Source organism: Tympanuchus pallidicinctus, unplaced genomic scaffold, assembly GCF_026119805.1.
Source record: "Tympanuchus pallidicinctus isolate F22 unplaced genomic scaffold, pur_lepc_1.0 scaffold8, whole genome shotgun sequence".
NCBI lineage: Eukaryota > Metazoa > Chordata > Aves > Galliformes > Phasianidae > Tympanuchus > Tympanuchus pallidicinctus.
Window position 1 is genome coordinate 3,629,864 of NW_026294802.1, and position 14,440 is coordinate 3,644,303.

Here is a 14,440-nt window from a genome sequence, read left to right on the forward strand (position 1 = left end):
CATGCACTCTGCAACCAGACCAAAAAGGGCCCTTAGCCATGTTTCAGTGGGAGAAGAGGGTCTTGTTCTAGTCCTCTCCCTCTCAGCTGAGCTGTCTACCCACACCGGGGTGATGAGGAGAGGTGGTACCAGGCAGGAGCATGGGGCAGTCCTTCCGCCATGGCTTCCTTTGATGGGTGCTTTGCAGACAGGCAAACCTGACTGCAAATTCAGAAGGGGACAGACCCTTCAGCTCAGGCTCTGGATGTGCTGCTCCTGCCTGCTGGGCAGAGGCAGGGATGGCAACTAGGGGCTGAGGTCCCTCAGAAGAACACTTTGGGGATAGATGTTCCCACCGGCAAAAACATGAGCCACTCAGTGTGTCTGTGCCATGCAAGGTTAGCTGTGTTGGTGTCAACTCCTCTTTCAGTCTCATAAAACCTATAAGGCCTGGATAATGCTTGGTGGCACTGATGTGATCTGCTGTGATAAGGGGAATAGCTGTTTCCTGAGAAGCTATAAAAAAGAATGAGGAAACTCAAGTGAGAGCTGTGTCTTGTCTAGTTTGTGCAGTGCGGGACTTAGGGCTTAGGGCAGCTGTACAAAATCATTTTTTTCCCCCAGTCACTGGCAGTCAGAGCTGTTCTGCAGCAGGGTAAGGGGCATACACATGAATGGGATTCCATAATCTCTGCAAGCAGTGGGACTGTGACAGGAAGGGCTCTGACACTGCTACAGAAGGCAGAGCTGCCACGATATGGCTGTGACCCTGCTGGTACCAGGCTTTGTGTGTGCTGCATGGAAATTACCACCACGATACTCTGGTTTTAATTCACACCCATCCAAATGAGAGCATCAGATCTCAGCATCAGAACAGCTGTGTTGTTCTGTCAGGGAGACCCTACCTGGCTTCTTCCAGTGTGGGGCTGTGCCATGCTTCAGGAACATGGTGCTGGGAATAGAAGAGCAATTAAGCTGAGAAATTAGGGTGCACTTCATTAAGAAACACAAACTTCTTGGAGTGTGCACTGGGCTGGGCTGGGGTAACACTGCAGTACTACCCTACACGCTCTCCTCAAGGGGCATTAGTGGTTTTGTGCTTTTGAGGTGGCTTAAAAGCCTTTTCAATCACTGTTGTTTCCCCCTGAGAAAGGGGAGGTTCGCATCCCTTCTTCACGCTGCCCTACTTTTTGCTGATTGATACTGGGTTGTAAGGAGATGAGACAGGGAGGATCAGAGCAGTCCATTCTGGCTGGACAAACCCACAAAGGGCAGAGATGAAAGCGCACAGGCTCTCTCTGTGTTGTTTTTTTAGGGGGATGTTGTTTCAGTGGTGGTGTTCTCAGTTTGTAGGTCGGCAGTATTCAGCAGGAGGGAGGTGTCAGTGCCTCAGTGTAGCAGCCAGCGTCCTCCTCAGCCCTACCTTGTTAAAGCCTTGACTCTCAACTGCAGTCTGTTTAGTACTCCTCTCCTAACTTAGTCTTTCTCACACGTTCCTCTTTTCCTCCTCCCCTATTCCCATAGCGGTGGGCGTGCAAATCAAGCTGGAGTTACTCCAACGCAAGTTCTGGATGGCCATGCAGCAGGTAGGAGCATCACTGAGCATGCAGGCAACGCAATGCTCTTGGTCAGCTGGGCCAGGGCTGCAGTGCATCATGCACATTGGTGGTATCTTCGTAAGGGCTGCAGTGAAATTCATATTAAAAGATTTTGAAAGTAGATTAGTTGGAAGCCACACGTTTCCCTAATCCTCTGACAGCACTAATGCCGCCTGAGCCCCAGGTCTGCTCCATAATCACTACGATGATGGTGTCAGCATCACAGCCCAGCATGAGCTCTGCTGCATATGACATTTAATTGTAGAAACATGTCTCTGCTCATCCTGCCTTTCAGAAACCTCACAGAAATCTGAAATTTCAGGAACGTGGGGGAAAAAAAATATTCTGTCCTCTTTTATCATCTTGATGATGGTAACAAAATGCTACGAGCTTGCCAAAATACAAATGATTTGCTGCAGGGATAAAGTTTCAGTGTTGTGCTCATTCTGAAGCCTTGCTGTGCCATGAGGAAGCTGTCCTCCTCTGAGGGGCAGAAGAGGGGAAACCCCATCCTACTAGCACCGGGGGCTTTCCTCATGGGTTTTGCCACTGGCGGGTACAACAGACTCTGGGCTGGAGCAGCATGCAGTGGACATGATCTTGGTGGTCAGCAGGGAAGAGTCAGAAGGTGAGGGCTGGGAAAACAGGGGGCTGGGAGGGTACTCAGGAGGCTGGGTAGCAGGAGGCAGAGGCACCCCATCTCTTGCAGACCATACCCATGTGGCTCAAACACAAACATGGGCACAAGCCCATTTCAGCTGTTTGAAAATAGGGGTGCTTATGACAGAAGCTGAAAGGAGGCTTCTGTTCCAAGCACCTGTACAACATGGTTGTAGGAAAAATCCTGCCAGGCTTCCTGTGACCATAGACTGACATGGACAGTACTAACAGCTCTGTTTTCTCTCTCCTGCTGCCCTGGACACGCTGCATCGGCTGCCCCCAGCCCAACGATACTGATGTAAGTAGGCACTGGCTGGCATTGCTGAGTACACTGGGTGCCAGTGCATGAAGGTCATGGTGTGCAGAGGGTCTGAGGGTCATGACTTTCTGGGGCCTGCAGTTGGGGAGACGGCCCCAGTCTGTGTGTCCCAAATATGTGACCCCCAGGTGGTCACGCTGGCTCCTTATGGCTGTATTTCTCTGCTGTGCTGCGTGAAGACAGCAGTGAGGCTTTGCTTGCATCTGTGGGTGAAGCCACCTTCCCCACAGCCTCCGTGAGCTGCTTGGAGCTGTAGTGCAAACAATGTGACAATCACTGGCCCTCCCTCGAAACTGAGCAGAGGGATGGAAACCTGGAAATAGAGTTTGTTCTAAACTCAGGATGAGAAACAAACCCTACCTTGGAGTAATGGCTTTGTTGTACTTTGAAATTTGCTTCTTGGTATTGAGAATCATCCAGAAAGAGGCTGGGGCTTCTGCATAATAAGGGCTTTGCAGAGAGAAAGGGCAGTGGGGGAGGGGGGAGCAGGCAGGCTGCAACACGTCAGCATCCTCCCCTGGCCCTGGAAGACCTCTGGCAGGAAGGGGACCCCATGTACAGAAATGGCAATGCCGTGTCAGCTTCCCTTTCTCAGTTGCTAGCACAAATAGCGTGAAAAATAACACAAAGAGACAGACATGGGCAGCCACCACCAACTCCGAACAATTACAGAATCAATAAGCACCTGAAGGGCTTTGTTACTCGCCACTTAACCCCTCGTGTCCCCACCCGGTTCAGTGTTGTGAAACACATGTCAAATCCAGTACACAGAAATCCTAAATGAAACAAATGGATGGTGCCCGGGGCTACACAACCACCATTCACATCCTATTTTATCATTAGCTGTCCTGAGAATAAAGAAACCAACAGCAGTAACAACAACAACAACAAAAAACCCCGTCTGAGAATAATCCCGATCTAAAATACCATGCCATGTATTTCCCAGCAGATGCTGAAATACGTGCTGTTTCCTTGCCAGCACACAGCAGCCTCTGCTAGCACAGCAGAGCTGGCTGCTGCCCCTTCCCTTACCAGCCCTGGCTCTGCTCTGGGCACAGAGTTCTGCTGAGAGCATGCTGGGGCAGCTAAGGGGACATTGCTCAATGGGGAGGCACAGCACAAGGACTGCACATGGCCATTGACTGACCGTCCTCAGGGTGCTTCTTATCTTGTTCCAAATGCCAGCTGACCTGCAGAGCTTCATGAGATGCTGGTGTGGAGACCCTGTGCAGTCCCAAGGGGGAGTCTGGAAGATGAGATCATGTCTTGATGTAATTCCTGCTTTTTCTTTCCAGTGCAGTGCCTTCGATGGTGCCTGTCCACTCAGCTGTCAGGACGATGTAAGTTGCCCAGATTTCCTCTCTGTATCTGCAATGGGAACTACTGATGGTCATGGAGGCCTCTATCTCTCCAGACATCAGGTGCTGCCTGCCATCTCACAAGAGGTTGCATAGCTAGGCTAGGACAGCTTAGATATTCCCTTGACTTAGATGTTCTCCTAGTAGTGACATCAACTGAGATGTCAGCCCTGCCCACAGCAAGGGATTGGAACCAGATGATCTTTAAGATCCATTCCAAGCTAGGCCATGCTATGATTCTATGCCAGCTGAGCCCACCAGGGACACCTGGTCTCCAGCCGTCCATCTCTTCTAAGGCAGTCCCACCAGTGTCACCAGCCTGCCAGAGAGAGAGGCTAGCAGTATGACAGTATGTGCTGGACTGTCCTCTTTGCATTTATGCCACTGCTTTGCATGTCTCAGCATACTGAGGACATGATATTGTGCCCAGGAGAGTGGAATCACCTGTTATCTTCCCATGTTCATCTAGGACTATGATTTTTGGAGCCCAGTGCCTCCATTTCCTACTTTGCAAAGTAAAAATGATAAAAGCAGCACAGGTACTAAGTGGTGAGGAGAGGGTTATTTAACAAGTGGTTATAAAATATGAATTATGGAGATGGAAAACAGTAGAAGAGGGATAATACCCTCCAGATATCCTGTCAATGCCTACAGGATGTATCATCTCTTTAAGAGTGGTTCAAACTGTGTTAGCCCTACATACAGCCATAGCATGACAGCATCTCTGCCACAAGCTGAATACCTCAAAATGGGGAAGCAGAGGGAAGTCAGTGCTCCAAAGCCTGTGTTAGCTGTGTGATGGGGCAAGGCATGGCAGTGTTGGGGCTGAGCCCACACACTTCACTCTGTGGAAGCCAGCACAGCACTGTCTCTGATGTCATTTCTCTTTCATCTCCGCAGGTTCTGAATTGCTTCCTCATTGATAATAATGGCTTTATCCTTGTTTCCAAAAGACCTCCAGAGGTAAGAGTACATAAGAGAAGGAGGGGAGTGTGCATGGTGTGCTCACTGAACACCAGTGAAGCCCAACAAGGGCTACGAGGGTGGCCAGGTTGTGGTGACACTTGGCTGTGTGGTGAAGGGACAACACATCCCAGGTAAGGCAGGAGTTTGTGATGATAAGGAAGGAACCGGTCATGTCATCCTTTTGTTTCCTTTTCTCCTGTGGATGTGACTGGGACAAGCAATACGTCTATGATAGAAGAAAATATGTCTTAGCAGCTATAGTTCTTTGCAAGTGTTGGCAAAACAGTAGTAGGGGAGGATGAATGGCAGACTGTATTTCAGTTTCTCACAAAGCCTGTAGCAGAGTATCTCATAAGAGGCTGTTCAAGAAGTTGTAGTTTGAAAGTGGAGCACAAGGTAGTGTCATTCATCTCAAAGCAGCTGGGACAGAAAAGAAAAAGGAGGAATAAAACAGGATTTTGGTAATAAAAATTTGTGTGTCCCATAATTTTCCATCTGGAGTCATCTTGGTTACCATGCTCGTAATAGGCTGGCAAAAGAAAAAAGTGAGATTGTGAATCCAGCAGACAATACACAATAATTTCAAAGAAGCCAAAATGAGGGCTGCTGGGACTCACAAAACAAAGTGAATCTGCACCACTGCATCACCAGGGGGTGATACAGACAGATATAAAGATATAAAGAGGGCACACTGCAAAGAAAAACCAGACTCTTTTCTGTCAGGACAGTGACCTACCTGGCACAGTGACTATTTCAGTAAAGGTCCCTGTTCAACAACTTGTTTTGCCAAAAATAAAACAAAGAAAACTTGAACAATAAAGAAAATACTGCTTGTTCCAGTTACTGTGCTTGTTTCCCAGCATAACCATGTGCATCCACACTCTTAAACCCCAAAGAGAATTCAAGACAGCAGTAGCATTAAATCAGTATCTGTGCTTCTTAGCCTTGCTAGTTGAATGATGCTCACTTGGTGCTCTGCAGCCCCTCTGTCCCATCCCACGCCCTGCCCTGTGGAGATCCTTTGGGCCCCTGTAACCACTGCCTGAAGCTTATCAACAGCCAGATCACAGAAAAAAAAAGGTACCAGAGGTGACATTTTGTGCTGTGAACCTCTGAAATCGCCAGGACATGTGGAAACCCAGAGCCGGGAATAAGGACAAACATGGCAGAGGGATTCTTAGGGGAGCCCCATCTGTGGTCCTGCAGCGGCCCTCTGCCCTTGTCACAGCAAGGAGTGAGAAAAGCTATTTCATGCTCAGACACCTTCGACATCAGGGATGATTAAAATCCAAGTGCTCAAAGGGGAGTTGATGTTACATACTTACTTGTATAGTGAAACATCTTTTAAAGCTTGTTGGGAAGATAGTATCTTCCCATAACCATGTAGATGATTACCATATGATCTTAGGTAAATTTATAAACGGAATCTATTTAAGATTTGCTTGTTTGTTTTTGGAAATGCCCAGCTCAAAAAAATGGAGTAATCTGTCATCTGCTAGCGCTTTCTAAATAACTAGGGGCCTATCAAAGAAAAGTAAGAGGAAAAGTAAGATGTCCCCCCAAACTGCAGGGATGGCTCCATTGTAGATGGGAGCTACTTGTTATGTCAAACTCCATGAGTCAGGAAGAGACAAAGGACAGCACATTTTTTCAGTATCATTATGAGTATTTTATTTTCTTACTTGCAAACAAAGCAGTGGACTTGGCAGATTCTGAGCAATTTTTGAATGGATTTGTCATGATTTAGTAATCAAGAAAGCCAGAATTGTTCTTTATGTGAAATCTCTAGAGCAGCAGTTCTCAGGTCTGAGGTTGAGATATTTGAGGTCGTTGACATCAAAACATAAATGGGACCAGAAGACCACAAAGTCCACATTTAATCCAGGCATGCCAGTGGGATCTGGGGACTGTTAACTGGGCTGGTGGTAGGGGAAGTCCTCACCAGCTGAAGGTCAAAGCTCAGCACTGCCTTCTTACAGGCATGTGTGGTGTGTTGTGCACCTCCAGGCAGTCTAGGTTAGCTGGAGCAGGAAAGAAATTTTACTCTAGACATGGAAATTTTACTCTTGATAGCTTATGCCATTTTTTCCCCTTTCTTGTGCTTGCAGATTGGAAAATTCCTTGGCGCAGTGGATGGCTCAGTAATGACCCAGCTACTGAACATGGGCATGTTCAGACGGTAAGCGGGGATCCCTGCTTCATGCTCATCCTTACTCAGCTGATGTGTGGGGCAGAGCACGTTAGGCTCAGCAAGCAGTCCTACTCAGCAGTGCAGGATGCCTGAATAGGCATCTGTGGCTCTTTGCTACCAGAGCAACTTCAGCTGCCCACATCCTCCCCTGACAGGCTCTGCCATTGTCACCCCACAGCATGTTTCTCCTCCTCTCTGTTCCTCCTACGGCTTGACGCACTGAGATGTACAACACCAGTCTTAGTGTTGCCAGAGAACAGCTGCTCTCTGCCTTTTTCAGGACACAGTACTATGGAAATGCACCCTGGCATTTGAGGTGAAAGCACTTCATTTTCTCCCACCACTTGGAAGGCCTTTCCATGAGAGATGGAATGAGGGGTCTCAGAGGCGGCACTGCATTTGTCTGAGAACATTCCTTCCCTTATAAAATCTTTTATAAAATCTCTCTGACCACTTCTCTCCATTCTCCCAGCACATTTCAAAAGAAAACTCAGATATTCAGCGACATGAAAGCAGGAACTAGGGGAACTTACGGAATACACAATTATAATTCTCCAGCTTCAGATTCTGCTTTACTCATCACCTGTAATTAGGGATGCATTGCCTCCCATACTGACCCAGTTACATTAATCCAAGTCCCATATTTCTCCTTTTTCAAAGTCCAGCACTGACCTAACAGCAAAGACATATTTAAGCAGGCCACTGCTTTAATTTGTCCACACAGAAACTTTTTTGTAGAATGGGACCCAGGTAGGATAAAGTAGCATAGGCTGCCATGAGTGGCCCATAGTCGGTTGTGTTGCTTGCTCTTCACTGCCTGCTTATTTTGTTTTAATTGCAGGGTGACAATGTATGACTACCAAGCAATGTGCAAGGTGCCCTACCACCACCACAGTGGTGCCCGGCCGCTGCTCAGTGTACGTATCCCACTGCACACAGGGATTGTCTGTGGAGGCTTTTTCCTTGGGCATCTCTGACAAAGTGGTGTAGCACATGTAGTGTAGCACATTGCCCAAAGAGCTTAAGGGCCGTTTGCTTCCAAGTGCTGGGAAGATCTAGACTCATCTGAGACAAGTTTCTGAGGCAGTAATGGCCATTGACAGTGGTTTCTAATTTGACTATTGGCATGTAGGACCCTACTGACGATTGGAAGAAACAGGGAGGGGGCAGGAACCAGACTATACCAGCTTGCAGCTGAAATGAACGGAAATGCTTTCACAGGACGTGTTTTCATTCAGCAGTCCCAAAGGGAGAGTTGCCCTGACAGTGAACAGAGCATCAGAGAGGCGAAGTTGTCAGCCTTTCAGGTGAAGCGTGAGTGGGCTGGGAGTAACAGAAAGAAGGGTCAAAGCTGCTGAGAAGAGCTGACAGCCCAGAGAATAAACTATCAGAGGTTGCAACCTCTCTTTAATCTGATACAACAGATAACATAATTCCTCTCTACCTTTCTAGCAGCCTTGACCAGGCAGAACTAAGCGTTAATCAATACTCAATCCAATTCGAATTAGCTAAAGTAACCCTAAACAGAGATGTACTTATTATTGATATGATGATTTGACTATTGAAAGTGTGGTATGCTGGAAGTACACCTAATGGCATAAAATTGTCATTTTTTTTTCTAGTAAAATAGTTTTCAACAAAGTATTCATTTTAATAGCTAAACTGAAACTGGATAGATAAAATATTGTGATTGTACTGAAAATATTTGCTTGATTGAGAATTGAAAAAAATGTCAAAATACATCAGCTGCCAAAAGTAGGTGAATTGAGAAGAGAACAAAAGAATCAACCTCCAAATTCCATCTCTCCTTTTGTCCCAGTAGCAAAATCCTCAGAAAGGAAGAAAGAAAAGTCCATTTATAGATATATATATAGTTCGAAGGAAAAAAATCAGTCAAATCTCCAATCATTTTACTACTTGCTGACATATCTTGCTTGAAGATAAGCCAATTAGCAGTAATTAAACATTCTCTCGTGTCCAATGACTGCTGCATGTTTTGGGTTCCAGGACATGAGTGTAAGTTGAAGAGGGAGAAATGAAGCTTAAATATGGTTACTTACCCCGAAGTGAAGAACCAGCAGGATCCTCTGCAGAATAATTGGCCCTGGGATGATGCTGGATTTTCAGTTCATAGCAGAACAGATGGAAGACAGTACAAGTCATGCCATCTTGAGGAAAGGCTGCATGAAATCACAGTTAAACTTAATCAATAGCAGATAACACCAACTCCTGGACAATGCTGTAGCTTGTCCCAGAAACACCACTTGCAATTGGAATATAAAAGCTTCCTAGAATGGTGGTGCCCCATTTAGCTATATTTCTCTCCTGCTCTGAGCTTTCAAGGTCATCCATACTGGAGAGAAATCATCAAGCAATTACATCTTCAAAGTCCTTCACACATCTCTGATAAACTCCCTGACCCTGACTGGGAGGGGTGAGAAGATATTATTAGCAGCAAGGCAGTTGCTGCTTCTGATGTATTTGAGTGTTTTCCAGTGATGCCCAGACCTTGAATTTCCAACCTTCAGGAGCTCTGAGCAATGGAGGGAATTGATCTGAAACATGGGGTCCTGCATAACAACTGTATACTCTCTGACCAGGTCCTTATAGTGTGTCTCATTTCTTCTTTTGTTCTCTAGCCAATTTATGCCTTTCTAGCTGCACTGAAATGGCTGATAAGTGATTTCCTCATGTGAGTACAAAAAGATGCGGGTATTTGGGAGGCTCAGACTAGCTGGGGTGAGAGCTGAGAGGACTGTGAGCAGAGGCTATGCATAGGACATTGCTGTCAGCCTTTTTGTGACATTCAGCCTGGTGCATTGCTCCCGGGAGGCAGAAAGCTATTACTAATTCCCATTTCACAGAGGCAGAGGCCCTGAGCAGGTCTGGGATTTACCTGAAGTCACTCAGTACAAAGCGGCAAAGTCAGAAATAGGACTTGGGTCTCTGGAGGCCCTGCAGGTCCTTGATGCTAAGTCCTCCTCCCTGTCTCACTCTCCTATGATAAGTGATTCCCCTACGGGGTGAGGGAGGCCAGAAGGAAGCAGGAAGCTCCCATATGAGTGGCAGGTGAGGGAGAAGAGAGGGGTCTTGTGTCAAGCTCTGAATCAGGCATACTTCACACCACAGAAGGAATAAAAATTAAAGCTCAAATCAGGATCAAGCTCAGATTAAGACCAGAGCTGCTCAGCTTTCTGGGCCCAGGCTGAAACAATGATTGTGAACATCCCAACTCTAGAGGCAGCAATGATCCAGGTGCTGGGCCTTGAGCCTGTTGGTACAGCACAGTTCAACATGGCTTGTGGCTAAAGTCTGTGTCACCACAGTGCTGGCTCCCCACAAGCCACCTGTGCCCCTCTGGGGCTGCCACTTTCAGCCCTTCACCAGTAGGTCCCTGAACAGTATATCCTTCAGGGAAAGCCCACTCAGTTATTCCACCGTATAGATCCCACAATACAGATCTACACACCATAAATAAACAAATAAATAAACCTAACAAACAGACAAACAAATTAAAAAATTCAGACTTGCACTGCCAGGAAACTTGCAGTACACTTGTTAGAGGTGGTGCACATTGGGCCATCTCTTGCATCCTTGATGACATCCTTGATGACTGACCCTTACATCTTTCCAGGCTGCTGAAAAAGCATCCCCTGTTCTTGCTCTTTTGACAGCTTCCTGTTGGAGTTTAACATGAGTAGCTTCTGGCACTCTGACAATGTGGCAGACGGTGAGTATGTGGCAGTCCAGCCACCCCATAGCAAATGAGTGTCACCACTGCTGGTGGCAGCAGTAGCTGTATGGAGAAGCCAAGCCTCATGGAAGAACACACCATCCCATCACATTTCCCTTTGCAGACACTGGAAGCCAGCTTCTAGGTCTCAGCACTACCCTGTTTCCCTCCCACCCCCATCTCAGCCTGCCCAAGCTCAAGGAAAAGTCTGTGCAGCTCACAGATTTCTTTCCTCAGTGTTTTTGCAAAGAGAAAGGGAGGCTTTTCCTTCCAAGCACCCCACCCTGCATGCATGTCTATCGGCCAAAAAGTCCTCCAGTTGGAAGGGTTTCCTGTCTTTCATAGTGATGGCTCACAGGATGGGACACAGTGATGCCGCATCAGCGGGCTCTGCGGAACTAGCAGGAAAGCCTGTAAGATTCAACCAAGAACAAGCTTCTTTGCATCCTTTGATTCAACCATGCTGTGGGATTCTCTGTTGAGTCATCCTGCGTGGATCAAACAATGCAGTGAGGGTCTTTGCTTTCCCACTGGCTTTAGAAGCTGGTGGCACCTGGCACCACACAGCAGCTGTGTGCAGCAGAGGAAGCAGAGAGGTGTGGGTTAGGGGTCTAGGTTGAGATCCACTGACTTGCCCTGTAGCTACTGTGCTGCCTGCTCAGAGTGTTCTGGAAGCCTCTGTCATCCCATCCCTGCAGGCAGGGAATGTCAGTGGCCCCAAGGTAGCCCTAAAGGACAGGCAAGATCTACACTCCTGTATGTAGCAGTGTAGATGCCATCACTGCTTCCTTACAGACTGTCAGCACTAGTGGTGCTTTGGGTGATGACAGAGGAACATTCCCTGCAAGCTGTGGGACTTTCCTGGTCTTAACAAGGTAACATTCATTTTCAGAGAGCAAATTGCCCTTCTAGTCAGAGAACCAGCCCAGCATCTGGGTGCTGTCAGTCCCACTTACCTCTTCCAAAGGGGATCTCCAGACACAGCAGTAGAAGTTACAGTTTTCCTCTGTGAGGCGCTGATGGATGCTGTTTAACTTGCATGGAGTGTCCTCCTGCAGAAATCAGTGGGAAAGAGTCAGATGAGCAAGTACAAGATTTCTTATAGTGACGTTATGAATGGTAAATGGCTGCAACTTTGTTTAATTTTTGTTTGAGGATGTCTGAGGGGGAAGGGAGAAGGTTCTTGCTGCTGCACTACTCATCACCATTTCATTTTGTGCTTTCTTCAACTCTCCTATATCATCTCCATGCCTGCTATGTGCAAACTCATCTCCATTGTGCTGCCATCACGTGAACCTGTCTCATGGCTCCATCTTCACTGTTTGTGTGCATGCCACTCTTCCAGCCAAGGCTGTCTTCCATCACTGTAAGTAGAACCAGTGAGTAGCAAAAAAGAGGAGGATCTAGCTAGAAATCCCAGGCTAGAAATGACAATTTTCCCTTTTTTGGACAACAGGGAATTTGCAGAAGGATGTCACGGTGGTGTGGCAGTGCCTGGCTGTTTCCCTGCACTCCTTGTTTAGCTGGCTGAGCTGGGAAGGGACACACCAGCCTGCTCAGTAACTGCAGGCACAAATGAAACCATCACACAATGACTGTAGAACAGATGGGCCCTTAGCTGCTGTGATGTGGTTTGTCCCTCACTATGTCTCCCAGCAGCCCCTGTCTTTTCAGGTGTTACACCAAAATCAATGCCTTGTGTGGGTCCCATAGTCTTCAGATATTAAGAAGCATTTAAGTCTCCTTTTCCACACCCCACGGTTTAGCTCCTTCTGATGAATAACAGCCCAGCCCCAGGGTAATGCAGAATTACATTCAAGCAGTTTAACTGATAAGTATATGCTCTAGCTCATAAATCCACTCCTGCAGGAAAGCTGGAAATCCCTCCAGACAGAGTCCAGACTGTGGCTGTGTTTGTATCTCACTGCTTCCATACCTGGCTCATGTTTGCCGGTTTGCGCTCTGCCCTGCAAGACGTATGTGTGAGACAGAGATAGAGAAATAGAGACAGTTGGAATGCGCCTCATGCGTGAAGAAAAGGAAGAGCAGGGGAGTGTGGCTGATGAAAAACTGAGGGTCCGTGCACGGGGGAGGGAGTGGCAGGGTGAAAGGAAACCACTGGAGCTGGAAGGAATGGGTTGCACATGTTGTTAGGAACAGGCTGAAGATTTTTGCCAGGGATGTTAACATTTTCTTGACTGCCTGCCAAAGCTGGTGAATGCAAAGCGTATGTAGAGAAGGAGACATTTTGTGGGAGAGAAACTGAGTACACGTGAATTTGGGGATACGTACGGAGGAATTAATGTTAGGGGATCTAATAATGCACATCCCTGCTCAGTGTGCACTGATCCTATTTCTGCTTCCCAAATTCTTGTGCTTTCTGGGAGGGCAAGGCTTGCCACTGGAATATGGGCATGATTGATTCAGACTGCACTCCTTGTGCAAATCCGCTTCCCAGAGATGGTGAAAAGACATTTTTGCTTCCACAGATTTCTCATTGCTCTCAGCATCTCCCTCCCCTCTGTGTCAGTAAGGGCTTCTGCTTTTATGGACAACAGTGCAGATTTGAAGGCCTTTAATTAAGCCAGAGATACTCCCAGCCAAGACACGCAGCCTAAGAAAGAATATTTCTAGAATTCTGGAGCTCAGGAAAGTTCCTTTCTGACTGCAAGATAATGTACTCAGAGGATATTTTACAAGCTCATCAGTTAAATTCTGTGTTTTGTATTTGTATCTAAGCAGCAGATTTTGTCTCATTTGTACCAGAGTAAATCCACTGACATGGGCGCAGACATTCGTGACGTATGCTGGTGGCAAAGGGCTCACAATCTGGGCTGCACAGTTCACAGCAAGGAGCAGGGCCGCCTTTGCTATTCAGAAGGATTGGTTGCCAACTGCCTGACAAAGTCTTTCTGGAAGTGCAGATGGCAGCAATGACAGCCAGGAATTAACTCACGCTTTGCTATAAAGTTTGCAATTTGTTATCAGCTCCTCCAACTGTTTACTAAGCCCTGACCGCCAGGCTCTCAGAGCTGCTGATAGCGTTTTGATGTTCAGTGTGTGCACGCCGAGGCTCAGTCCCAGCGTGCTGCTGATGCTGCACATGCTGCTGGGCCCTCTGAGATTCAGAACACTGCTGCAGCTGCATTGCTTCCAGGCAAATTAAGTGGCAGTAGGCTTAAGCATAATCTCTGTCTCAGGTCTTGTCTTGGTTCAGAAGTCAGAGATTGTAAAGTTGCTTGTTTTCATTTAGCCCGTGCCACAAGGCTGATCTAAGACAGCCTGTGTAGGAGCTTTAAAGTACATCTTAGTGCATGTGACAAGGTTAACCCAGAGCAAGGCAACTGTGGATGCCCATGAAAGGTTGTGGGCAGAAATGTTAGCAACCAGCCCATACTGCCAGGGCTGAATTGCTCTTGCAGGGGCCAGTCCTGCAGTACTTTCCATCACTTACCTCTGGTCTGGTTTGGGAGCTGCATCAGAGCTTGGGTAGACGTGTGCCTGTAAGCAGTGCTGGGCTGGCTGAGGCTCCAGGTATGTTCTTGGTGTGGGTTTAGCTGCCTTTCCTAGTAAGGCCCTGTTCTCCAAACCCACCAACTCCAGCACAACAACCCTGATTATTCATCACTACTTCTA

At 47.3% G+C, this 14,440-nt stretch overlaps 1 protein-coding gene across 1 annotated transcript in view; it reads left to right on the forward strand.

The window, feature by feature from the left end:
- The window catches only part of CACNA2D4 (calcium voltage-gated channel auxiliary subunit alpha2delta 4), a 114,358-nt gene that overhangs the window by 93,664 nt on the left and 6,254 nt on the right, over positions 1–14,440 (forward strand). The window contains exons 27-34 of the mRNA XM_052667894.1: positions 1,504–1,565; positions 3,852–3,896; positions 4,815–4,877; positions 6,989–7,059; positions 7,913–7,988; positions 9,711–9,763; positions 10,746–10,801; positions 12,150–12,170. Coding sequence (XP_052523854.1) covers positions 1,504–1,565; positions 3,852–3,896; positions 4,815–4,877; positions 6,989–7,059; positions 7,913–7,988; positions 9,711–9,763; positions 10,746–10,801; positions 12,150–12,170 — 447 coding nt within the window. The remainder of the gene's footprint in view (positions 1–1,503; positions 1,566–3,851; positions 3,897–4,814; positions 4,878–6,988; positions 7,060–7,912; positions 7,989–9,710; positions 9,764–10,745; positions 10,802–12,149; positions 12,171–14,440) is intronic.